Raw genomic sequence first — 26,689 nt, forward strand, 5'->3', positions numbered from 1 at the left:
TGATTTGAGTCATCTCCCTCTTTTTCTTGATGAGTCTGGCTAATGGTTTATCAATTTTGTGTATCTTCTCAAAGAACCAGCTTTTAGTTTTATTGATCTTTGCTATTGTTTTCTTTGTTTCTATTTCATTTATTTCTTCTCTGATCTTCATGATGTCTTTCCTTCTGCTAACTTTGGGTTTTGATTGTTCTTCTTTTTCTAATTCCTTTAGGTGTAAGGTTCGATTATTTATTTGAGATTTTTCTTATTTCTTGAGGTAGGCTTGTATAGCTATAAACTTCCCACTTAGAACTGCTTTTGCTGCATCCCATAGGTTTTGGATGGTCGTGTTTTCGTTGCAATTTGTCTCTAGGTATTTTTTTATTTCCTCTTTGATTTTTTCAGTGATCTCTTGGTTATTTAGTAATGTATTGTTTAGTCTCCATGTGTTTATGTTTTTTATGTTTTTTTCCGTGTCATTCATTTCTAATCTCTTAGCTGTGTCATGTGGGATCTAGTTCCCTGACCCCAGATTGAACCTGGGACCCTTGCATTGGGAGTGCAGAGTCTTAGCCACTGGACCACCAGGGAAGTCCCCTCCTAGGCACTGAATTCAGTCAGTGTTGACAGTTTTTTCCCTTAAGCACAAGGATGTTATTCTGTTGTCTGATGGTTTCCATAATTTCTTTTGAGAAGTTAGCAGTTATTCTTATTGTTCCTTTGAAAGTAATGTGTATGTGTCTTTTTAAAATTTTTCTTCCTAACTGCTTTTAATATTGCCTCCTTTCGTTTTCAGTAGTTTGAGTCTAATGTGCCCAGGTGTAGTTTTTGTTTTTGTTTTTTGTTTGTTTTGTTTTTTTTTGCAGTGGACCATTTTTCAAGTCTTTATTGAATTTGTTACAATACTGCTTCTTTTTTTTATGTTTTGATTTCTTGGCTGTGAGGCATGTGGGATCTTAGTTCCCTGACCAGGGATTGAACCCGCACCCCCTACATTGGAAGGCGAAGTCCTAACCACTGGACCGCCAGGGAAATCCCCCAGGTGTAGTTTTGTTTGTATTTATACTGCTTGGAGTTGCCTCAGTTTTTTAATCTGACTTGAGTCCCTCATGTAATTTGGTAAATTTTGGTATTCTTTCTTTCTGTATTCCTTCTGTCCCATTCTCTCTTATCTTGTCCTTGAACTTTTTAACCATCTTGACATTTCTTACTATCTGTTTTCCCCTCCTCTGTGATTATTTGAATATTTTCTACTGACCTGTCTTTGAAGTTCACCAGTCGTACATTCTGCTGAGTCGAGTTTCTTGTTATTCAATAAGCTCTCAATTTCAGACATTGTAGTTGGCAGTTCATTAGTGTCTATTTGATTCTTTTTAAAAATTGATTTCAATTCCCTTTTCAAATACTCCTGTTTCTTCTATCCTTTTTCCACATCTTCTATTTTATTTATTTATTTGTTTGTTTGTTCATTTGTTTATATTTTTGGCCATACCATGCGGCTTGTGGGATCTTAGTTCCCTGACCAGGGAATGGACCCAGCCCTGGCAGTGAAAGCACCAAGTCTTAACCACTGGACCATCAGGGAATTCCCTCCATCTTCTATTTTACCATAGTAGTCATAGTTATTAAGACTTTGTCTGCTAACTCAGTTATCTGGATCATGTATCTGTTATCTGGATGTCTTTCTATGGACAGTTTAATATCTTGATCATTAGTTGCTATAAAAAATTTTCTTTGCATGTCTAATAATGTTTGATGGTTTGCTAGGTATCGTAGATAATATTCATAGAGGCTCACACTTCTGTTATTTTCCTCCAGAGTATAGAGTCTGGTTCTTGGGGGCAGTTAATTTATTTATCAGTAGATTACCTTGATCCTGTCACGGATTAGTTTTAGGATTTGTTAGGCATATGTATTTCACTTGATACCTAGGACATGACCTTTCTAGGATTTCATCTGAAAGTTGAGGATTTTCAACCATCCACTCTGGCTGGGTCTGAATTAGTCTTCCTGATGCTGTTCAGGCTCTGAAGTCTTGGCTCAGCTGTTCCCTGCTAGACTACCCGGAGCTGCATTCCGAACATCTCAGTTTAGGAGTCACAGCCAAGGACTTCAGGGATTTTTACATAGATTTTTGAGGCTCACTCCTCTGCAGCTCACTTTTCTCTGGTACCCTGTTCCCCAAACCCCCTGTCTTATCAGTCCCTAACTGTTGGCTATTTTCTCTGTTCACTCAGACTACCTCTGTCTGGAGACCATCATTAATTTTAAGCTAGTAGAGTAAGGAATGGCATTTGGTAATGATCATCTATTTGAAGATGTAAATTGATTGTGATGAGGAAATGCTGGTAAAAATGATTGGTGCTCTGGTGCTATTAAGGCATTGGCTACTCTGTAAATTTTATGGCCTTAACTACTCTGTGTAAACATTTAAATTTATTCAGTTAAGTAATCAAGCCAGTAAGTTCTTATTGGTGTAGCGTTGTGATCATTGGCATTACAGTTGTGAGCAAAGTCAAGATGAAGCCCTTGCTATGAGTGACTTCATAGGCTAGTAAAAAGTACTTACTGGAGGTGTCTTGTTGATAAGAAAAATGTATTTTATTTTGTAAAATGTGTATCACCTGTCCCTGAAGTCTTTTTTTTAGATCATACATCTCTGATTTACAGAATGTTGTTAATGTGAACATATATCTGTATTGGTTTGCTAGTTGGATTTAAATCTGATATCCAAACCCTTGTTTCAGTGCCCTCCTTTTTTGTATCAGCTTTTGTTTCAGCGTCTGGTCCCTTTTCTTAGCTATCTGTTGATACCAATTTACAGTAGGGTGAAGAGTTACATGGATTAATGTGGAGAACACTTATTATTCCCAGCCTCCCTTATTCCCTGACATTTTTAGATGACAATTATGTCTAGCCTAGAAGAATTTAAGTTCAAGCCAATGTCCAGCTTTTTTGCTTAGGGCCAATTGAAAATGACAAGTTGCTGAACTTTGTCACCATATATAATAACAGTGTAACATGAAAGCAAGGACCTGTGTAGTATTGCCTTGATCACTTTATAAAGATTTTTGTGTTTGTGTCATTGTGATATAGTTAATATACTCTCCAAACTTTAATTGTATCTCCCCCACTCCCACTATGCACCGTGTTTAGTATGTTAAGAAAGGTACTTGATTTTCCCAACTTTTTTCCATGGTCTCTAACAATCTTATATTAAAATGTGTAAGTGGAAGGTAACAATATACAAAATTATTATTATTATGTTTTTAAATTTGAGAAACCTTTTGCTCATAATGAAGAGATGCTAGAATGAAGAGTCTGGTGCTTAGAGTTTGATCTGTGGTCTATTTTATCCAGTGCTTCTGCTGTTAATTCATTCTCCTTAAAAAAAATATGGACAATATTGGTTCAGATTTATTTAGCGTATTGCTGTCGTAGGAATTAATTTTTCACAGCATTGTGAATTAACTATATTTCAATAAAAATTTAAAAATAAAGAAATTTCTTAATGTTATTTCTTCATGTTAAGAAGTTCATAATGTTTAATTATTCTCCACTAGGAAACCACCCCTACTCCTAATCCCCCACCTACAGAAGAAGAGAAAACAGAATCTAATCAGGAGGTTGCTAACCCAGAGCACTATATTAAACATCCTTTACAGAACAGGTAAGCTTTCTGACACATAGGTGTTCTGACTTAGGCCGCAAGGTAAATGGTGAATGGGACAGGTTTGGAGGGAAAAGTTAGATGAGACTAGTTTTAGATAGGTGAAGGATTCCATTTTCATTTGGATGACCCATGTCTAGCAGCAGTTTTATGTGTGAATCTTGAACTCAGATAGTAGAACTTTGAAAGAGTGGTTTGAAATTCATTGGTAATTGATGGTAATTGAAAGCACAGTAGTAAATGAGTTCTCACAACAGAGGCTTGGAATATTAGCACATAGGTGATTTTTTTTTTTTTTCTTTTTTTGCGTGCGCGGGCCTCTCACTGCTGTGGCCTCTCCCGCTGCGGAGCGCAGTCTCCGGACGCGCAGGCTCAGCGGCCATGGCTCACGGGCTCAGCTGCTCCGTGGCATGTGGGATCTTCCCAGACCGGGGTACGAACCCGCGTCCCCTGCATCGGCAGGTGGACTCTCAACCACTGCGCCACCAGGGAAGCCCATAGGTGATAGTTTTGAGTAAGAGTGCCTATGAAGAGAACAGTCTTGTGGTTGCAAAGTGGGAGGGGTGTGGGGGAGGGATGGGCTGGGAGTTTGGGATTAGCAGATGCAAACTGGTGTATCTAGAATGGATAAACAGCAAGGTCCTACTGTATAGCACAGGGAACTACGTTCAGTATCCTGTGATAAACCATAATGGAAAAGAATATGAAAAAGAATATATGTATATGTATAACTGAGTCACTTTGCTGTATAGCTGACATTAACATAACATTGTAAATCAACTGTACTTCAGTAAAATTTTTAAAAAAAGAATGCCTTTGAAGGGTATAGACATATAAACTGTATAAACTAGGAAAGAGTGCTTGGTCATGGAAACCAAGCAGATGGTTTATTTTAGGACAAGATAAGCATATTTGCCACAGAAAGGCCAAATGTTCATTGGATTGAACAATAAGTCCTTGCTAACATTGGAGAAAGTTTAGTAGAGCAGGTGATGGAAGAAGATTGGCATAGTTTGAAGAGTGAATAGAAAGTATACAAATGTATAGAGCAGGAATAGGCAATTTGAAGTTGGTCTGTGAAGAGAAAAGAGAGCTAGGGGATTTGGAGGCTGGAGATTGGTTGGTTGTATTTAAGAGAAGTTAGGTGAGGAAAAGAGGAGAGTTTAGGATGAGTTAAGTTTTCATAGTTACTGTGTAGTAGTTTAATAGTTCAGTATATGGTTTTTCCTATCTCTACCCTACCACTTCCCAGTATGTTTATGTTTTTTACTTGATTGTCTTTCTGGCTTACATGATGAAAATGAACACATTCCCTGAGAACTGATGGTGGGAAGAAAATGGCAACTCAGAAACATTGTAAGAATCTGGAGGAAAGTAAATTGGAGTTAACTTTTGAGGATCTTTAATTCCTTTCATTAAAGGAATTAACTTATGAGGATCTTCAGTTCCTTTCATTCCCCCCACTCCCAGGCCTTTTACTCTCTTTACCTTAAAGATCCCATGAGACTGTCTATAATTTAGTTTCATTTATCTGAAAAATGTGTTGTCCCTTTATGTCCCTTTATTTTTTATCATTTCTTCGTTATCATGGTAGACCTATTGAAATAATAGTCCAAACACATTCAGTAGTTTTCTCATAGGAGACCTGTGGTTCAGCAGTTCTCTAGACAATGTGAGTGAGATGTCAAAGGTCAAATAGTCCATAAAGGGTAAAAATTCTTCCTCAGGAAAGCATTGTGCCAAAGGTAATAGTTGAATGTTGATTAGTGGCAATTTCATTTAGCTAACCTAGCAGCAGTACCCAAACTTTTAAAGTATGTTTTTTCATCTTTTCAGTCGTATATAAAAAGCTAGCTCTGTCTTCTTGACTGTGAACACAGTTCTTAGTGTTGCTGTTTTGTGGGGAGAAGTAATCAAGGCATGTATCCCTCATAGCTTAAGTGAAATCTGAGAAGAGATTCCTGTCCTATCAGTGAACAAACTGATTAAATCCTAAAATGAAGTTTGTGAGGATTTCAATTTCTCTTATCAATTCTATTTCTTGTGTAAAATAGTATCATATGGAAAACTATTTTAAGACATTTTTGGTTCCAATTTTGGTAGTTTCTTCATTATTTACTTCTTGTAAATATTGCAGAATTATGTTTTCTTTTAAAAAAAAACTGTATTATTATAAGAAAGATTAAATTATTGGGGTACAAAGTATATAAAGTAAAAGTTCTCCGCTTTTTTCTGATACCTTCTTCCCCATTTTGCTTTTCTCCATTCCCCAGAATAGTCAGTGTTAAAAATTTGGTTTGTATTTTTCCAAAACCTTTCAATATGCATATATATACTTTTTTTATATAGATGGTCATACTGTTGAGTTTTTTTGTTTGTATATGCAGGTTTTGACTCATTATTTTAAACCACTGCCTTGTATTAAATGAATATATAGTCACGTATTTTATCAGGCTTACATTAATGTGTATATAGAATTTTTTTCTATTTAGAAACAGTGCTATAAAGTATACGTCCTTATATATTTTTTTTGCAGTTGTGTGAATATATCTAGGGTAAAATTTCAGAGTTCTTAGGTTAAAGACTACCTTTTAACTACCTTTGTAGAGATTGCCAAATTATCCTCCTTTATCAGCTTATTAGACTCTTAACAGTTTAAGGGTTACTGGTTTCTACATCCTTGGCAACACCATCAATCTTAAATTTAATTGCCTGTCAGATTGGTTCTAGATTGATTTGTGAAAACAGTGTCTTATTGTTTTAAATTTGCATTTCTTTTATTGAAATTTCAAGACATTTTTGTTGAAAACAATCGCTTATTTGTTTTTTTACCTGTGAGCAGTCTGTTCAGTTCTTTTGTCTATTATTTTCTTTTGGGTTATCTTCCCAAGTTTATTTCCAAGCATTGTGTATTAGGGATGTTCACCCATTCAAGGGGGGGAATTAGGTTGAAAATGCATTTCCAAATCATTTGTCTTTCAACATTGTCTAAGGAGTTATGTTATTTTAGAGGTTTTTGATTTTCATGTAATCAAATACCAGCTTGCTTCCATGGTTTCTGGGTTTCATGTCAGTCTTAGGAGAATTTTACTCACACAATTATCCTATTTAATAGCTGCCTAGCAGTCTCTCGCATGTATTATATTATTTATATTTTATTTAAATCTTAACTTCTTTGGGCTCATGACCCCTTTACATTCTTAAAAATTATTGAGGATTCCACAGTGCTTTGGTTATGTAGATTTTTATCCATTTTCATTTGCTATATTAGAAAATAAATGTTTAAAAATGTAAAATTATATATGTACTTAACCCATTGCATGTTAATGTAAATAATTTTTATGAAAAAAATTTATTCAAAATAAAAATTACGTAGTGGAAGAATACATAAAAAATACATAGTGGGAAGTATTTCTGTAAATCTTTTTAAGTGCCTGACTTAATAGAAGTCAGCTGGATTTTCATAGTTGCTTCATAGTTGCATTGTCTTTGGAGATAAGTTGTTTCAGAGAAAGTATGAGAATAAAATACGGCCTCAGACAGGTACATGGTTGGAAAAGGGAGGAGAAATTTTAATAGCCTTTTAAAATAATTATGACTATCTCCTTCCTTTGATGCTAGGTTTCTTATATGTTAGTTGAATTGTAGAATCTGAAACCATATCCAAGAACTTTTTCTACTCTGTTACATTAAAATCCATTGGTCTATCTTGCATTTGGAATGTATCCTTCACCCATGCACACCTCTGGTCATTTGGATAATATTGGTTCAGTGAGTTTGCAGATCTTCCAAATATTGGCACTTTTCATTATATGATATCAAAACAATAACATTAATTATTATCACTACCTAAACTCATCAGAAATATCATCAAGTGTCATTAAATTGTTAAGTGCACAGTGACACATGCTTTCCAAAATTCTGATTTTCTCCTGAAAGCTCAAATTTTAGCAGCTGGCTCAGTCTGTTCATTTTTCAAGAAATAATCATGGTTGATCAGCCAATCTTCTTCCAAGTAAAAGTGGTGTTCTTTGAAAAAAGTAACTAGTTCACCTCACAACTCAATTGCCTAAGCATCGTATTGATATTTGGTATGCAGAAATATTTTTTGTGCAGAAAAAGACATGTACACAGATTGAAATTTAATGAAACCAGTAGTTTTTACTGCTGGTTTCCATTCAGTGGCATTCTTAACTGAAACTGACATTATTACTGTGAGAGTTGGTGATAATAAAGGATACAGTGACTACTAGTACAAATTGGTGCCACTGTATAATTCTTGCTGTGTACGGCACCAGTAGGTTTACCAACTGTTGCTTTTGCATCATCAGTGCAGATATCAACACAGTGAAAAATAAAATGTCTTAGCATTTTTATGAAATAGCTTTTACTCATCAGCACTCCTTGAAAGGGCCTTAGGATCCCCTAGGGGCCTGTAAACCACATTTTGAGAACTGTTGGTAGGCACTTAAGATGTTTCCAAAATTTTCCAAAATTAAGAACATTCCTGTACAAACATTTTTGCTTAGTTATCCAATTATTTTCTTAGGATATATCTTTATATGTTTAATGGCTGAATGCAATTTTTTTTTAAAGATGGAATTAAATTTTATTATTTATTTTATTATTTTTAATTGAGATGTAACAGTTTCAGATGTACAACATGATTCAATATTTGTATGTATTGTGAAATGATTACAGTAAGTCAACATCTGTCACAATACATATTTATAAATTTTTTTTCTTGTGTTGAGAACTTTTAACATTTAGTCCCTTAGCAACTTTCAAATTTGCAATGCAGTATTATCACCATGTTGTACTTTACATCCCCATGACTTATTTATTTTACAACTGGAAGTGTGTATCATTTGACCCCCTTCATGCATTCCCCCACGCTTGTGCCTCTGGGAACCACCAATCTGTTCTCTGTATCAGTGAGCTTGGGGTGTTTTTTTGGGGGGTTTGTTTTTTTTAAGATTGCACATATCAGCGAGATCATACAGTATTTGTTTTTACTGTCTAGTGTCTGATTTATTTAAGTTAGCACAAAGTCCTCAGGGTCCATCCATGTTGCAAACAGCAAGATTTCCTTCATTTTTATGACGGAATAATCCATTGAAAATGTATATATATATAAACCATATTTTCCTTATTCATGCCTTGATGGACACTTAAGTTGCTTCCATGTCTTTGCTTATCATGGGAGGGGGGGCACATTATCTTTTTCAAGTTAGTGTTTTCATTTTCATTTTCTTCTGATAAATGCCCAGAAGTGGAATTGCTGGATTCAGTGGTAGTTCTATTTTTAAATTTTTGAGGAAAGACTGAATTAATTTTAGAAATCCAGAGTATAATACTTGACACTGTGTGTGTATGTTTAATAGTTTTTCTCCCTTTGCTTTTTTAAAAAAATTTTTTTCCTTGAGAGTGGGTTGGCAAATATACATTATCAAGTAGGTGCTGAAATGCATCTCATTTTTATGTCTGAGATTATCAAGCATTAACCATAAAGTTATGAAATATATGTCCACTTGGAAACCTGTCTTCAGACAACATTTTTATCAATGAGTAAGTGAAATTTCCTTAGAGGTGGTATAGTAATTCAGAAAATACAGTTTTACTAAAGATGAATCATATTGGGATGATAATATTTAAGCATAACTTTTATGTGACATGAGTTTGTCTTCAAAGTATTAGAATAAAACTTTTTTAGACAAAGTATATACAGATATATAGAAACTACTATGCATTATTTCAGAATATATCTGTGGTAACATTATTCAATGAATCCCTGTATTATATTCCCGTTTGTATGAGTCCCCCCCCCCCGCCCCCATTCCTAGTGCTCTCATTTCTCTCCTCTTGTTTCTCTGTAAATTCAGCTTCCCTATTCCCCACTTAACCTTTCCAGTTAAGTGCTCCTAGTCTGTTTTTCTTAAATAACTGTGCTTAATTATCTCTATCATAGCACTTAGGACATTGTAATTGTCTCTGTACAACATTTCTGTGAATTCCCTGTGGGATGAGCCTCAGTGGATCTCTAAGTATAGCAGAGAATCTGTTACATAGTAGGTACAAAACACATACTGTTCATTTTATTTATCTATTTATTTATTTTTTAGCCACACCACATGGCTTGCAGGATCTCAGTTCCCCAAATCCTAACCACTAGGCCACCAGGGAACTCCCCAAATATATACTTTTTAAATGAAAGAAATAGAGAAAACTACTCATTTGCTATTATAAATAAAATTTTTATTTATTTTATTTATTTTTAATTGTGGTAAAACACATATATAAAATTTACTATCAACCATTTTAAAATGTACAGTTCAGTAGTGTTAAATACACCCCCATTGTTGTGCAACCAGTTCCCCCCCCCCCACCCCGAACTCTCTTTATCTTGCAGAAAAACTTAAACTCTCTACCCATTAAACAACAACTCTCCATTCCCCTTCCCTTTTAGCCCCTGGCAACCACCATTTACTTTATTACTCTAGGTGCCTCATACAAGTGGATCATACAGTATTTGTCTTCTTTGATGGACTCTTTTCACTTTCCTTCCTTTTTAAGGCTGTTTAATATTCCACACTACATTTTGTTCATTCATCTGACAATAGACACTTCCCCCTTTTGGCTGTTGTGAATAATGCTGCTTTGAACATGGATGTAAAGCTACGTCTTTTTTTTTTTTTTTTTTTGACACTGACTTTCTGTTTTTAGATGGGCACTCTGGTTTTTTAAAAATGATAAAAGCAAAACTTGGCAAGCAAACCTTCGGCTGATCTCTAAGTTTGATACTGTTGAAGACTTTTGGGCGTAAGTAACCATTCATTTTAGGATGTTTGTTGTGTAATTTTTCATTTTAAGTTGCATTCACAAAATGAAGGGTAAGTTGTGAACAGTTAATATTCACCTTTTTGTATGTCCATCTTCTCACAACTGTTTGAATTGGTGATTATTCCTCATCAGTTTTAGAAAGCTTCCGTCTTGTCGTCTTTTAGCTCTGCCTATTCTCTATTCTTTGTCCTGAGATCTCTTTCGTTGAGAATCCTTTATTGTTGCTAGAATTTCCAACAACTTTTAGGAGCTTGTCCCCTTTCTTGGTTGCCTAGATACATTTGCCGTATTCTTAGGTATTCCAGAGCTTTCTTAGGCCGTTATTTCTGCAGATTCTTTCCAGTATAATATCTGGATTTCCTGTGATAGAGATTCCAAGATTTCAAAGGCTGAACTGCTCATAATTCAGGGTTTGTCAAAGAATGACAATATCTCTGATGATAGTTTATTAATCTCATTATACTTCGTGGTCAACATCAAGAAGAATAGTTGAAATATTTTTGAGATTTTGTTTCAATTTAGCAAATAGTTAAGATTTCGGGGTCTTAAATCTTTGCATCACTTCAAAATATGATTTAAAATGACAAAGTTCTTTTCAGGAAGTTTTGGAATATTGATTCTTTAAAAACAAAGTTGATTTAGTATGTCTATTTGCTTGAAAAATGTATGGGGAGAAACTACTTGAGAACATGAAAGATACAACTTGTTGAAAACATTTTTAAGAGCTGTAAATTACCTAGCAGTTATCTAAGTATTCTAATTTGTTCAGCTCGTGTATTTTGGATCATATCAGTGATGTGATTCTTATGTTTAATTTAACTCCCTGAGTGTAGCGTACAGACTAACAGATTGTGATTAGAAAATTTATGCATGTAATGTATACTTCCTCCAGGGCAGAAACAATTTTCTGTATATTTCTAGTGCTTTGCCCATATTAGGCATTTAGTATGCATTTGAATCACTGAAAACAAAGCATAGAATAATTAGAGAAAACTGTATATTGAGACCACTTTGAGTGGTCACTTTTAATTGAAAACTTTTTTTTTTTTTTTTTTCTTTCTTAGCGGTACACGGGCCTCTCACTGTTGTGGCCTCTCCCGTTGCGGAGCACAGGCTCCGGACGCGCGGGCTCAGCGGCCATGGCTCACGGGCCCAGCCGCTCCGCGGCATGTGGGATCTTCCCGGACCGGGGCACAAACCCGCGTCCCCTGCATCGGCAGGCAGACTCTCAACCACTGCGCCACCAGGGAAGCCCTGAAAACATTTTTTAAGAAATTTAAAAATTTTTAATTTAGATATTTCACTAGCCTGAAGGTAGAAGCCTAGATCATTTGATCTCCTGAAGTCTATCACAGTAAAATTGTTATAAAACGGGCAACAGAGTAAGAATGCTTTGCCTGTCTCCAATATTTTATACAGAAGTGATGATCTTAGCTATATGACTAGTGACCATGGATGGTGTTATTATCCTTAGTTAGATATTACTATTTGGGAAGTAATTTAAAAGTACAGATTCTATGGTTCCATCCTATACTTAAGGAATTAAAATCTCAAGAAGTAGGGTAAGGAACTGTTTTTTTATTTTTATTTTTTTTGGTTGCTATTTTAATAAATTCATTTTTGGCTGCGTTGGGTCTTGCTGTGCGTGGGCTTTCTCTAATTGCGGTGAGCGGGGCCTACTCTTAGTTGCGGTACGTGGGCTTCTCATTGCAGAGGCTTCTCTTGTTGTGGAGCATGGGCTCTAGACAGGCGGGCTTCAGTAATTGTGGCACACGGGCTCAGTAGTTGTGGCGCACGGGCTTAATTGCTCCATGACATGTGGGATCTTGCCAGACCAGTGCTCGAACCTGTGTCCCCTGCATTGGCAGGTGGATTCTTAACCACTGCGCCACCAGGGAAGTCCTGTTTTGTTTTTAAAAGCTCCCCAAAAGATTATTATGCTGACTTAAACTAGTAATGGTGTGTGGTGTTTGGGAACCATTGATCTGTCCCACTCTTGGATACTTTCAAGGATAATAATGTTGACTTACTTTAGTCATGCAATCCTGATGGTCAGGGAGTTTGTCTTGCTTTCTCTTGATTTGTCTTTTTGTGTGTTTAAAACTGCTCATTAGCCTCACGGATTCTTTCATCTACTTAAAGCCACCTCATACCTCTCTTTTCAGTTTCTTGTATATACATATGTATGTATTAAGTTAACTAATACATCAAACTTGTCAGAATAAAATTATTAAAAATATTTTCTTGAAAATCATCAGATGTTGATTCTTGAAGCTGACTGTTACTGAGATCTGTTTGGTCCATTTCAGAAATTGACTTCATGGGGGCGGGAAGTAAACATGAGTTTTTATCTTATTTTTATCATATTCTCTGAATGTATATGTACGCACCTAAACTTTGCATTACATATGCTATGTTTATAATTGTTCTTTTCTTTTATCTAGTCTGTACAACCATATCCAGTTGTCTAGTAATTTAATGCCTGGCTGTGACTACTCACTTTTTAAGGTATGTTTAATTGGTGACTTCATATATTTATTATAAGACTGGACCATTCAGGTACTCATTAAAAAATCTTGCCATAAACTTAGGAATAGTTAATGTTGTGGTGCTTGGAGAATAATTAAATTAGCTTTACCAGGTTTTAGCATAAATATATTTTGCCCTATTTTAGTATAAACATTGGGTTGGCCAAAAAGTGCCTTTTTGGTAGAAATAAAAGACACATTTTTTTAAGTAAAAATAAAATACACATTTAATTTAGTTAAACCATGTTTTAAAGTAATAGAACTACATTTGAAGCCCCATAATTCATAGGTCTAGTTGTCTAGTTAAATTAGCATTGTTCTGTTTTGCCCTTCCTCAAAACATCTAGTGTTTTTCTTCTCTAATTGTTTTTGTTTTTCTTCTCTAATTGTATTTATTCAAGGCATATTTTTCATTTTCTCCAAGAACTTTATTGAACAACGTATTCAGCCTTTGGTGTGGTTGGTGGTGGTTCATTTAGCTTGCCCAGGATCTCTCCCGTTCTACATTATTGTACAGTATCCACTTTTCATCACCTGTCACAATTTGTTTTAAAAACGGAACGTTTTCATTATGTTTAAGTAGAGAATTGCATGCTTGAATACGTTCAAGAAGGTTTTTTTCACGTATGTGGAACCTAAACATCAAAGCGATTCACATAACCAAGCTGGTGCAAATGATTGTCAGCACTTAATTTTGAGTATGTTGGCTCTCTCCTGTGTGGTATTACGTTGATTGTTCTCAGCTAATGTTTCGATTTGATTGCTATCGACTTCAACTGGTCTGCCTGACCGTGGAGCATCGTCCAGCGAGAAATCTCCAGCACAAAACTTTGCAAACCACTTTAGACACATTCAGTCAGTCACAGCACCTTCTCCATACACTGCACAATTCTTTTTTTTGCATTTCAGTTGCATTTTTACCTTTCTTGAAATAATAAAGCCGAAAATGTTGCTTTTTTTCTTCCATCTTCAATATTAAAATGGCTACATGAAAATTCACCAATTCTGATAAGTCTTTTTTTAAATGCACGCTGATATGACAGCTGTCACATACAATCTAACGAAATCGTTTTGAATGAAGTTAAAGACAACTGAGCGCTACTAGATGCACCTTAGGGAAAAAACCAAACGAACCTTTTGGTGAACCCAGTTATTGAAATTAAGTGAGTCGGACTGTATGGGCACATACTGTGATTGATTCTGAGGAGAGCTTTGATAATCCAAATGGGTCATCCAATCCGTTTCTTCTTTATATATTTGAGTAGACTGAAGTCCAGAGTTTGTCAGGAATTCTTAACCTGTAGTGTGTGGGTCCTTGAGATATTTATGAGTTTTGTCAGCTGGTAGTGGGTGGGACAGTCATTAGCTCTCTGAAATTGTGTAAGTTTTTAATATATTTTCTAGGTATAGAAATGTATACAGCTTCTCAAAGGTATCTGTTACTCAGAATGTTTTAGAGCCTCCAAATTAAGTGAAACCCAAGGTTTGATAGTTAATAAGTGCCCAAGTCAGTACTCTAATTTTGCTTTAAGTCTTATGTGCTTTTTTCCCCACTACATCAATTAACAGTTTTTATGGATATAAAGTAAATAGTTAATAGGGTTGTTGCTTGCTGTTTCTAGTGGTGATCTCAAGTTAAAGTAACAATATTGTCTCATATTGTTGTCTCCCTAACCTTGTAGGATGGTATTGAGCCTATGTGGGAAGATGAGAAAAACAAACGAGGAGGACGATGGCTCATTACATTGAACAAACAGCAGAGACGAAGTGACCTCGATCGCTTTTGGCTAGAGACAGTAAGGTTTTAAAATTATAAAGCTGTTTTGGAATACTAAAACTTCACTTATGTTACATTTTATATTGGTTACTTAATTCAAGATGAGATAAGGATTCCCACAATAGCTAAGCCAGCACTTAATTTTGTTCTGTCCTGTGAATCTTGTATACTTCTTACATACTAATACAGTGAAACTCCCTACCACATATTACACATCCAGAAAGTGATCGGCAGTTGACTCACCTTCCAGAATAAGGTCATCCCGGTCATCTCATTAAGTTCAAAATTATGTAACCTCTCACATTTTGTATGATGTAAGTTTTTTTACAATCCTCTTAGAGTATTGCTCTGTATACTAAACTTTTTAGATCAGTGAAGGAAACAGTGAAATTGTAGCTTGATATCATTCACCTTATATGTTGTGATGTAACTTGGGACTTTTGGCTTCATATGACATTTATTAAATATGAGATAATAGGCATTTTCTCTAGTGAAAGTTTTCAAACCCCAAGCTTTTAGGAGCAGGGATTATAGTCTCTTTTGTATCCCTATCACTTGACAGTGTCTGGTTTATAGTTAGCCCTTACTAAGTTGAGCAATAATAAATATTTCAGTGAATGGCTTTTTAAAGAAGAAACTTAATTTTGCGGGCATTCCCTGGCAGTACAGTGGTTAAGACTCCCGGCTCCCAATGCAGGGGGCCCGGATTCGATACCTGGTCAGGGAACTAGTTCCCACATGCATGCCGCAACTAAGAGTTCGCATGTCGCAACTAAGGAGCTGGCAAGCTGCAAAGAGGGAGCCCAAGAACTGCAACTAAGGAGCCCACTGGCTGCAACTAAGACCTGGTGCAACCAAATAAATAAATAAGTTAAAAAAAAAAAACTTAATTTTGCTTTTGGGAGAGATTATCAGTAATTACCATTTTAGAATTCTGCATTAAAAAGTCATTTCAGTTTTGCAGGATGACAAAAGTTCTGGAGATTGTTGGTGGTACAATGTGAATATACTTAATGCCACTGAACCGTACACTTAAAAATGGTTAATACGGTAAATTTTATGTCATGTATTTACTACAATTTTTTTAAAAGTTAGAAAATGTTCATGAAAAATAAGAACAAGAGGCAATTAAGCAGCTTTTTCAGTTATTCCATTAATGTTTGCTGGCAAGTATAAGCAGCAGCAGAGCAAAGTGAATATTAATAAAATAATTCACCTTTTATGTGCCCTGACATCAGTTGCCCAATTTGCTAAAAAAGTTAACAAAACTGATCATGTTCTTGATATTAAAGAATCAAATCAACAAATTTTTTAAAGACCAGGACAAAAAACTATATATAAATATAATTTACGCATTCAGAAAGTCGACTCTTGATTTAAAAACTGTTTTTCAGTTTTGTATATATACAAATATTTGAGACATTTGCAGCTTAATAAGCTGTTTATCATCTATTGAATGTAACTTGAGATTTGGGTTTTTTCTTTTAAGCTGCTGTGCCTTATTGGAGAGTCTTTTGATGACTACAGTGATGATGTATGTGGAGCTGTGGTTAATGTTAGAGCTAAAGGTGATAAAATAGCAATATGGACTACTGAATGTGAAAACAGAGAAGCAGTTACACATATAGGGTAAGTTTTGCTTTTTGTGTGCTTCTTTTAAAATAGATAACTAAAAGCAGAAGTACTTTTTAAATTAAAAGTATTTATGTAGATCATTATTTTCCTTTTTTTCATGAGCACTTTTATAATCTTGAACTGCTCTTATTCGTATTTTTTTCACTTCTGTAAAATTTCTTTTTCCTAGCAGTGGGGTATATAATCACTATTTTAGCATGTAGCATTTTATTATTTAGCATATGAGAATATGTCTTTTTTGCCCTACTTTAAAACCATAATGCTAATGTATAATACTCAATAATTTGGTGAATATTGGCATTTGCCATTGAAGTTTAAGTGACAGTAGCTTGGTTTTGTCCATATTTAAAACCCACATGTATAAATTTTAAAACTTTGTTTTGGCAAATATTACTATTTGCAAAAGTTGCCTATCGTCCCCGCTCCCCCCCGCCCCCCGCAAATGTCAGTCAATGTTAACTAGGATTTTCTCTTTACTATGTTTAAATTAGTAAAATTGGACTTTAAATTTTGTGTTAAAATTAAGTACCAGTCATAAGTCACAATATGTTTAGTTTGCCTCTTTGCATGTTGATTTTTCAAACATTATGAATTCTCCTGTGAACATAATTCCTTTCTGGATTAAAAGATGTGGGGATTTTCCAGGTTTCATTCTCCACGGGGTTTCTTATAAGAGAAGGTTGATTGTTGATTCGTCACCATATTCCTGATCTTTCTGTCAGCCTTAAAACTTACTGACAGTGGGGGTCTCCTGTTTCTTTGAAAATGTGTTAAAGAAACTAAGTATGAACTTCTTACCTCGGAAAGTTTTTTATTTGTATCAATATTAAACATTTTTGAAATCTCTGTAAAACTTTTGGCCTCACTTTTTCAAGGAAAAATTTTTTTTCACCCTTTTAAGTTGCATGGCTCAGTGCTCATTCTGGCATTTTTAGTGATTAAGTATAATTGAAGGTAATACATTATATCCTAATGTAAATCTGATAATAGTTATAATTTTAGTTATAAAATTATTTTTAAATACTCTATTCGAAGGAAGGTAGTAAAGTCTTCTGAAGGGTAGAGTATGAATAAAATTTCCTGGTATCATACTGCTAGAGTTTTTAGCTCCATGAAAATCTCTTTTTTTTGTTTATCTTTTTTTGTTTGTTTACCATGTATTTTTTGTTTACCGTATTTTTTTGTTTACCATGAGTAAAATTTCCTGGTATCATACTGCTAGAGTATTTAGCTCCATGAAAATCTCTTTTTTTGTTGTTTGCCATATATATCTCTTTATTTTTGTTTCATTTTGGTGCCTGTTTTTAAAATTTTGCTATTTTTTCTCAGATACCAGATTCCTAACTTGACCTATGATGTTCTCATAAGATCATATGATGATCTGTCCCCAATTTTACCTTGTCAGCCTTATCTCTCATATTTACCTTTCTTGTGAGCTGTAGCCACACAGCCTTATTTTTGTTCCTTGGCCTTCAGATGTGCTTCATTCTCTTAGCATTATACTTTGACCTCATGAGTTTTTAAAAGGAGAGAGTTCTCTGATTTCAAAGAGGAGATTAGATCCTCCTTGCTAATATCACAACCCCTGTGCTTACCCTCATTGATACTCAGTCACATCTTATTTGAAAATTAGGTTGTAGAGTTAATATATAAGGCAGAAATCATGTTATGTTCTAAATTATCCTTAAAATATCATAAATCGCCTTCACAGTGTTTGATTTTTGTGTGTGAATTCTTGTCGGTAATAGGTAAGGTAAATAACTGCAGTAACATACAATATTTACTAAGGTTTATATGTAAAATATAATTGAAGCATTTTAGATCAGAAAATTAAAATGTGCATGTAATTGATTTTGAATACATTAATTATGTATGTGATACAGCTCCACCGTATGTATTTGTGATTATTTGTTTGCAAATAATCAAATACTCTAAACTATAAACACCATGAGCCTAGAGAGTGTCCTTGCTTTGCTTATTATTAATTTACTGATAATTATCACAGTACCTGATACATAGTAGACTCTCAAATATTGGTTAAGTGATTATGAAGAGTAAATTTTGCTAAAAGGAAAAAGGTGTGCAATTTCCTATTTCACTCTCTAGGTATTATTTTTTAATGTAAAGAGTAATAATACTGGATTTGGGGTGTATGTTTGAATAAAAATTAATGGCTACTTTTCTTCTTTTTCATCTTCTAGGAGGGTATACAAGGAAAGGTTAGGACTTCCTCCAAAGATAGTGATTGGTTATCAGTCCCATGCAGACACAGCTACTAAGAGCGGCTCCACCACTAAAAATAGGTTTGTTGTTTAAGAAGACACCTTCTGAGTATTCTCATAGGAGACTGCGTCAAGCAATCGAGATTTGGGAGCTGAACCAAAGCCTCTTCAAAAGCAGAGTGGACTGCATTTAAATTTGATTTCCATCTAAATGTTGCTAAGATATAAGAGAAGTCTCATTCGCCTTTGTCTTGTACTTCTGTGTTCATATATTTTTTTTTTCTTAATTTTGGCTAGAGTGTCCACTATCCCAATCAAAGAATTACAGTACACATCGTCCCCAGAATCCATAAATGTGTTCCTGGCCCACTCTGTAATAGCTTAAAAGAATTAACGATTACAAACACATTTGACCCATCTACAATATTAAAGAAAAGAATTTGCATTTCTATACCTTACAAGAGAACGATTCTGTTTATGTTCCATTGTATGCAGGAGCATATTTTGCTGGTTTGAAAGAGTATGATGCATACAGTTTTCTAACAATTTTCTTTGTTTCTTTTTACAGCATTGTCTGTGCTGTACTCTTGCTGATGGCTGCTAGATTTTAATTTATTTGTTTCCCTACTTGATAACATTAGTGATTCTGATTTCAGTTTTTCATTTGTTTTGCTTTTGTTTTTTTCCTCATGTAACATTGGTGAAGGATCCAGGAATATGACACAAAGGTGGAATAAACATTAATTTTGTGCATTCTTTGGTAATTTTTTTGTTTTTTTGTAACTACAAAGCTTTGCTACAAATTTATGCATTTCATTCAAATCAGTGATCTATGTTTGTGTGATTTCCTAAACATAATTGTGGATTATAAAAAATGTAACATCATAATTACATTCCTAATTAGAATTAGTATGTCTGTTTTTGTATCTTTATGCTGTATTTTAACACTTTGTTATACTTAGGTTATTTTGCTTTGGTTAAAAAATGGCTCAAGTAGAAAAGCGGTCCCATTCATATTAAGACAGTGTACAAAACTGTAAATAAAATGTGTACAGTGAATTGTCTTTTAGACAACTAGATTTGTCCTTCCTTTTATTTCTCCATCTCTATAGAAGGAATTTGTACTTCTTATTGCAAGGCAGTCTCTATGGTGTCTTCCCTTGTAGTGTCTTCCACGTGAATAGCGTAAGTTTGGAGCATCAGTTTGATTATTACGTTTATTTTAATTTTTAATAAATTGAATAGGTAGCATCATATATGGAATTAAATTGACGTGGCTATCTTTTTTTTTTTTTTAATAAAGTAAGAGGCACAGTCCTTCAGTCTTAGGTAAACAATGTACTCTTAATATGTTAAAACTCATGAGAATTGCGACCTTGGTGCATCACCATTTGATTGGTAGGAATAGCAGCTGTAAAACTTGGTTGCTGAATTGAGACGTTATTTTTCAAGTGTCCAAATGACACCATAGGGAAAGAGTTACAGGTGGTGGGCGTATGCATTAAGAATTTTGTTAGTGTTGCTGTCTAAATAGAATTAGAATAAACAGGTTATGAATGCTTGTATTTATAATGATGAATTGGTGTAGTATAGATTTATGTAAACTTGAAAACTTGATCTACTCTTTATAGGCATCATTTGAAAGCAAATTTGAAAACAGTTTGTTTATAATTACTGTATATTTCAGATCCCGTAAAATGAAATATGGTTATATTGTAGACAAAAGGGTAAGTTGAACTGTAGGTAGAATGAGAACCATTAATTGAGAGGAAATTTCATCTTTAGATGGTGATTATGAATGAATCATTTTAAAGCTGCTAAGTTTGACAAAAATCCTATATAAAATAAACATGAAATTAATAGTATTGATTTTATTGAGGAATTTAAAACAGTTTAAAGTGTACCACAAGCTACCATCTGAGTACTCGCAATACCACAAACACCCCTTGTTCAGTAGTCTGGAAATAACTGAGTCTTTTGTGTTTATAATCTGAATATACTGTACCTAGTAATATCTGTTGTTTAAGGTTGGGTGATTGTTTAAGGTGATTTATTGTCTTTGTTGATACACGTAGTTGTGAGCACTTCAAGAGCTTGCTTAAAAGTGACCGTGGAGGTGGTAGTGTGTGGGCAATGGGTGGCATTGGAGGAATATATCTATTAGAAATTAATGCTTAATTTCCTTAATTCTAGGATGCAGTCCATTTTAAGAAGTACCAGCTTTGGCGGGTAGAGGAGGAATAATGCATTAAATGTACAGAGTTCTAAATTTTTAAAAATCCTAATTTATAGCATTTGATTGTCCTCATTATTACCATCTGAGAATCACATTCGGTTTTAAGTCTTTTTCCCAGTATGGGTGGGGAGGAATGATTCTGAGTCACTTTTGGCAAATGCCACTTAAGTACCACAATGACTTGCAAATTTCCTAACTTTATTAGCATCTTTTCTAAATATAAGATTAGATTGTACATGATTTTCTAAGTTACTTTTCCCTCTCTAACAGGATATTATAAATAAATATATTTTCATAGTAGATTATTAAAATAATCTTTAATGGGTAAATAGTAGTTCATTGTAGGGATGTGCCATATTTCATTTAACCAATTTTGTTAATAATTCCAGTTCTGCAGAAGGATTTGAGGCATACTGTGTAAGAATCAAAAAGTCGAAATCCTTACTTAGTACTTATGTGCCAGGCAGTGTTCTAAGCACTTCACACGCACTTTAACCTGCACAATAATCCTTTGATGTAGGTGCTGTTATCCCCCTTTTACAGATGAAGAAACAAGCAGTGAGGATTTAAGTCGCTTAGTATGGATTTGAATCCTGGAAATTTGGTTTTGGAGATCCTGTAAAGCACATTATACAGTCTCAGTGATATAGGGCCTACCTGATGGGCTATAGTAAATTGCACCAGATTGTAGTAAGTTTATAGGTCAGGACATTTTAAATTTTACTTCCTTTGGTAATGAAACGTATAATAGATGGAGCGTCCCCCGAGGCCACTCTGTTCGCAGTCAGCTAAACTAATCATTTGGGGTTTTTTGAGAACATGGAGACAAAGGTACAGGAGTTTAGAGGTGCATAGATTAAGTGAATATTTTCGTATACAGTTTTAAGTGTCTATATCCTGTATCTTCTAAGCTAAATGGCAAAATAAAGCAGAGTTTTCAAGTTGAGCTGAGATTCTTAAATGCTGAAGTTTGCATTCAAAAGTATAATTTTAATTTACTAAGGCAGTGTGATAATGTGATGTTTTACATTTTAAAATTAAAACAAGTTAATGACAAGTCTCTGTGCTACTTTTTATCTCTTAATTGTTATGGATTGTCTTCATTAGTGAGTAGAGGAAAAAAAGAGCTGAATTTTCTCACTCAGAGTTAGACCTTCTGGGCAAATGCAAAATTTCAGGTCAGATTGACATTAAAAAACAAAACCCTAGGTCAGTGCTATCTGGTGTCTCTCTGGACCAGTATAGAAATTAAAGAATGTCTAGAAACTTCTATGGAAATTTGATATTGCTGTGACATTAAAGTATGTGATCATTTCTCTACTAACGGATTTTTAAAAATATATTTGTGACAAGAGTGCAGTTTGGGATTTAAAAGTGGTCCTTCATCACATATAATTTGAGAGACACTACTCTTAGGTTTTCCTCAGTAGCCAAGACCAGCTCATTTGCCCATCAGTCTCTAAAAACATCCAGCTTACTATCTCTTCACTCCTCATCTCACAAGTAATGGACTTCGTGTCAAAGTTTCAGCCCTAGTCTGTAGTGTCTTTCAATAATACTTTCTGGTATCTTGCTTATTGTGAATTTCAAAGTAGAAATTCCTAATACCTTGGATAGTTTTAGACTTCAATAGTCTTGTGATTATTTCTTCCACTGCTAGAAACAAAAGAAAAATGAAATTGTGGGCATGAGATCACATGTGCTATGTCTTTCCCAATTCAGAGGAAACAGTTTCCACATTTTAATCTTGCCCCTTTTTCTTTTACTTCAGAACTTACAAATTCCTCATAGTTTTGCACAGAACTTATATACCTACGTTTCCTCCAAAAAATACATATTGAGTTACCTCCGTTTACTGTGCTCTAGGTGCTGGAAAATACAGCAGAAAACAAAAGACTGGTCCCTGCTCTAAAATTTTAAAAGCAGACATCTATTCAGAATAAATAAATCTTTCCACAGGGTTCTGCAAATAGTTTATGTTATTGAAATAGAAACTCCTAGGGTTTCTGTTACTGGGTATTAGTAGTCTAGAGGTAAATATAAAATGAAGTTGTTTGCTCTGAACACCCTTCCAGCTGTAACATTGAGTCTAAACAGATCACACTATATAGGAGGACTCGACCAAACCCTCACATGTAAATTACAGCTTTTGCAAGACTTAATTTCTACTTTATATTACTGAAACCTGTGTGATTGTCCACGTAAAATTTTGTGGGTGTGGCTCTTTTTTGGTTATGAGATTGTACTTAACATACTTTTGAATTTGTTGAAGCATTTTAAATGATTGTGTCTGTATTGGTGTGGTTTTATACATAGCAGTTCTCCCTTTATTCACCTTCTAAAATACTGATTTTTTTTCTTTAATGTTTGACATAAAACACAAACATAACACATGCCTATTTTGTTTTGACTGTAGAAGGGTAGAAGGTGACAATTTCCTGCCTCCTTCAATCCTACTCTTCTTTTTCAAGGTACCACTCAAATTTCTTGTATATGTCTGAATTTTCTGTGCATACACCAGATGTATGTGTGGGCACATGTGTGTAACTTTTTTCTTTGGACACAAATAATTTTATTGAGAATATCAATAGCATTGTTTTCTCATTTAATAATCTTGGACAGTTTTACACATCATAACGCATATAAGACATTTTTAATTGCCTAGTGATCCATTATATGAATGTATGCCTTATTGGAGGACTGCCTGTCTTCCTTCTTTCCTTGTAATTTTTGCCTTTACAGTCTCCCAATGTAAGTTATAGTCTTATCTCTGTATAGTGTAGTTTTTTGATACGTGTAAGTTTGCTTTTCTTTAGCAGTACTGTATGGCCCTATTCTCTACCCATTCCACACCCAGACCGTTCTAATCCACATGCAAGGATCATCATCAGTTTTGTAATTGTGTTCTACAGAATGCTGCTTTGCAAGTTTTGCAGTTTTGGTCCTCATGGTATTTTTCTGATTGACTTTTAATTGTTTTATTTTCTTCTAGTGAGCCAACATTGTTTTAAAATACAAATAAAATAGTTTATTTGCTAGATAGTACTTCTTCCAGAAAACAAGCATTAAGCTAGCAATTCTATTTTAGACCTGTAAATATTAAAAAAAGCTTGAATCAGGTAACACTGATATAGGACCTAGTTTTGTTTTCAAGCCTTGTAATGAATTTAACTTCACAATTTTTGAACTGAGAGCATTTCCCAAACACATCTTTATATTGTCGTAACAAGTTTCTTTTGACATTTGTTTTTAAGGGTTTTTTGTTTGGGCCTTTTTTTGTTTAGTTTTGTCTTCAGCCTTTAACTCAATTTTGGGTAAGTGGTTTGTGCATGATGCTTGACACTTTGTTTCTGGTGTAAGATAATTTATAAGGTATGTGAGGCGTAAGATTTTGTCCCAACTTGACCCTGCTTGGTGTTGTCTTGTTATGTCAAAGTGTTAATTAGGTGTATTCCATATACATTTGGGGCTTTTTCTGTGTTCTAGCACTGCCTTCTAGATAATAACCATAGTTAATTATTGCAGTGTTCTGTGCTTCTCCAAGCATACGGGATTTGTATTGAGCCAGAATGATATTTAAGGGAATCATAAGTTCCTATTTCATGCAACGTTTCTCCTTTCATTAATTATTAATTATTTACCATCAATTATTTACCTCCTCTTCATGTTTTTTTTAAGTGTTGCTATTTTATAAGGATTCTATCTTTAAATGTTCATATCTTCCATCTCTACTATTCTTAGGTTATCCATACTGTCAGTGGCTTTCAAATCTCTGTCCTTGTCCATGACCTTCTTGTGCTTCAGATCATGCTTCTCCCTGCCTATTGGACTTCTCTGTCAGGGGTCAGCAAACTATAGCTCATAGGTCATATTTGGCCTGCATTCTGTTTTGTAAATAAAGTTTTATTAAAACATGGACTTACATGTTTGTTCACATGTCTAATTTTTGTGTGTGTGTGTCCTATAATGGCAGAGTTGACTAGTTGTGACTGAGACAGCCCTGTAAAGCGTAAGATACTTATTACTCTGGGCCTTTGTAGTACGAAGTTTGCTGATCCTTACTCTAAATGTTTTGTAGTGACAGTGTCAGCAAAACCAAATGTTTTTAGTGACAGTGTCAGCAAAGCCAAATGTCTTATCCTATTTTCTTTTCCTTTTCACTTCCAGCAAGCCCCTAACCCCATTCCTACCTGATGGCTTTACCATTAATCCAGTCAACAGAGTGTGGTTTACATCATCATTTTCTTCTCTCCCCTCTACTTAGACAATGTCCTTGAGTCCACTGCAGTTTCTCCTGATTGTCCCTGGTACTATCTGGGTTCTTAGGCTAAAAGACATCCCAGCTTACCTCCCTGCTTTTTTGCCCATGTCCTCAAATGCTCATTGTTTGCATGTTAAGATTTCTTTTACTATTTAGAAAACAGCCAAGGTAATCATGTTTTCTAACTGGGAAATACTGGAGCTTATGTACTTATTCTCAAAGTGATAGTTGGTGTTTTTAACTACAAAAATGATTGCATGGTGGTTTATAGATCATCAAGCAAAGCTTGTACTCTACAGGACAGTCTTAATATATTTTTTCTATTACCTAAAGCAGCATGTGGTATGCCTCTGTTTCTTGCTTTATTATAGAAAGTAAAAAAAAAGGGGGGGGGGGATGTGAGAAAAGATTAAGCCAGAAGTGAAGTTAGCATGCAAAATCCATTCCATAAAGCCCATTCTAGTAACCAAATAAAATGGAGAAGCAAGTTATTCAAAGATGCTAATGTCATGCTTGGGCGACTGCCATTTGTGGGACACAATTTTTGTTTTAAGTATACAGCTGGCTATGTCAAAGGAAGATGGGATTCAGTACATACTCCACAGTAAAATTAAAGAATAAATAGCAACCTGCTCCAGAAAAGCACACACATGCTTTGGTGTCAGAGAGCCTCAGTTCAAATTCTAGTTCTACCATCTATTCAATGTATGAACCTAGTCAAGTTAGTTGAGCTCTCTAAGCCAGTTTTCTCATCTGTGAAACAATGAGTGATACCTATATCAGAGGGCAATGGTGAGACTTAAACGACATCGTTTGTATAAAGTATAGTGCAGTACCAGGTGCAGAGCAAATGTGTAATGAATTTTAGCCTTCTTCCATGGGTCTTCATTAAAAAAAACCTGTAGTGTATGTAATGCAGTGGCTGACATTCTATAGTAATTCTAGCTTTTATGGGATTGGGCTTTTTTTTTTTTTAACATCTTTATTGGAGTATAATTGCTTTAAAATGGTGTTAGTTTCTGCTGTATAACAAAGTGAATCAGCTATACATATACATATATCCCCATATCTCCTCCCTCCTGCGTCTCTCTCCCACCCTCCCTATCCCACCCCTTTAGGTGGTCACAAAGCACCGAGCTGATCTCCCTGTGCTATGCAGCCGCTTCCCACTAGCTATCTGTTTTACATTTGGTAGTGTATATATGTCAATTCCACTCTCTCGCTTCTTCCCAGCTTACCCTTCCCCCTCCCCGTGTCCTCAAGTCCATTCTCTACGAATGTATCTTTATTCCTGCCCTGCCCCTAGGTTCTTCGTAACCTTTTTTTTTTTTTAGATTCCATATATATGTGTTAGCATACAGTATTCATTTCTTTATGGCTGAGTAATATTCCATTGTATATATGTGCCACATCTTTACCCATTCATCTGTCGATGGACACTTCAGTTGTTTTCACGTCCTGGCTATTGTAAATAGAGCTGCAGTGGACATTGTGGTACATGACTCTTTGAATTATGGTTTTCTCAGGGTATATGCCCAGTA

At 34.8% G+C, this 26,689-nt stretch overlaps 1 protein-coding gene across 1 annotated transcript in view; it reads left to right on the forward strand.

Annotated features, from left to right (window-relative positions):
* Window positions 1-26,395, forward strand: part of EIF4E (eukaryotic translation initiation factor 4E) — a 110,407-nt gene extending 84,012 nt beyond the window's left edge. Inside the window, exons 3-8 of the mRNA XM_079920388.1 lie at window positions 3,543-3,649; window positions 10,373-10,468; window positions 12,934-12,997; window positions 14,700-14,813; window positions 16,284-16,423; window positions 18,631-26,395. Coding sequence (XP_079776514.1) covers window positions 3,543-3,649; window positions 10,373-10,468; window positions 12,934-12,997; window positions 14,700-14,813; window positions 16,284-16,423; window positions 18,631-18,745 — 636 coding nt within the window. The 3' untranslated portion in view covers window positions 18,746-26,395. The remainder of the gene's footprint in view (window positions 1-3,542; window positions 3,650-10,372; window positions 10,469-12,933; window positions 12,998-14,699; window positions 14,814-16,283; window positions 16,424-18,630) is intronic.
* Window positions 26,396-26,689: the final 294 nt, after the last annotated feature.

The sequence above is a fragment of the Stenella coeruleoalba genome (genome assembly GCF_951394435.1).
Source record: "Stenella coeruleoalba genome assembly, chromosome: 4".
Lineage (NCBI taxonomy): Eukaryota > Metazoa > Chordata > Mammalia > Artiodactyla > Delphinidae > Stenella > Stenella coeruleoalba.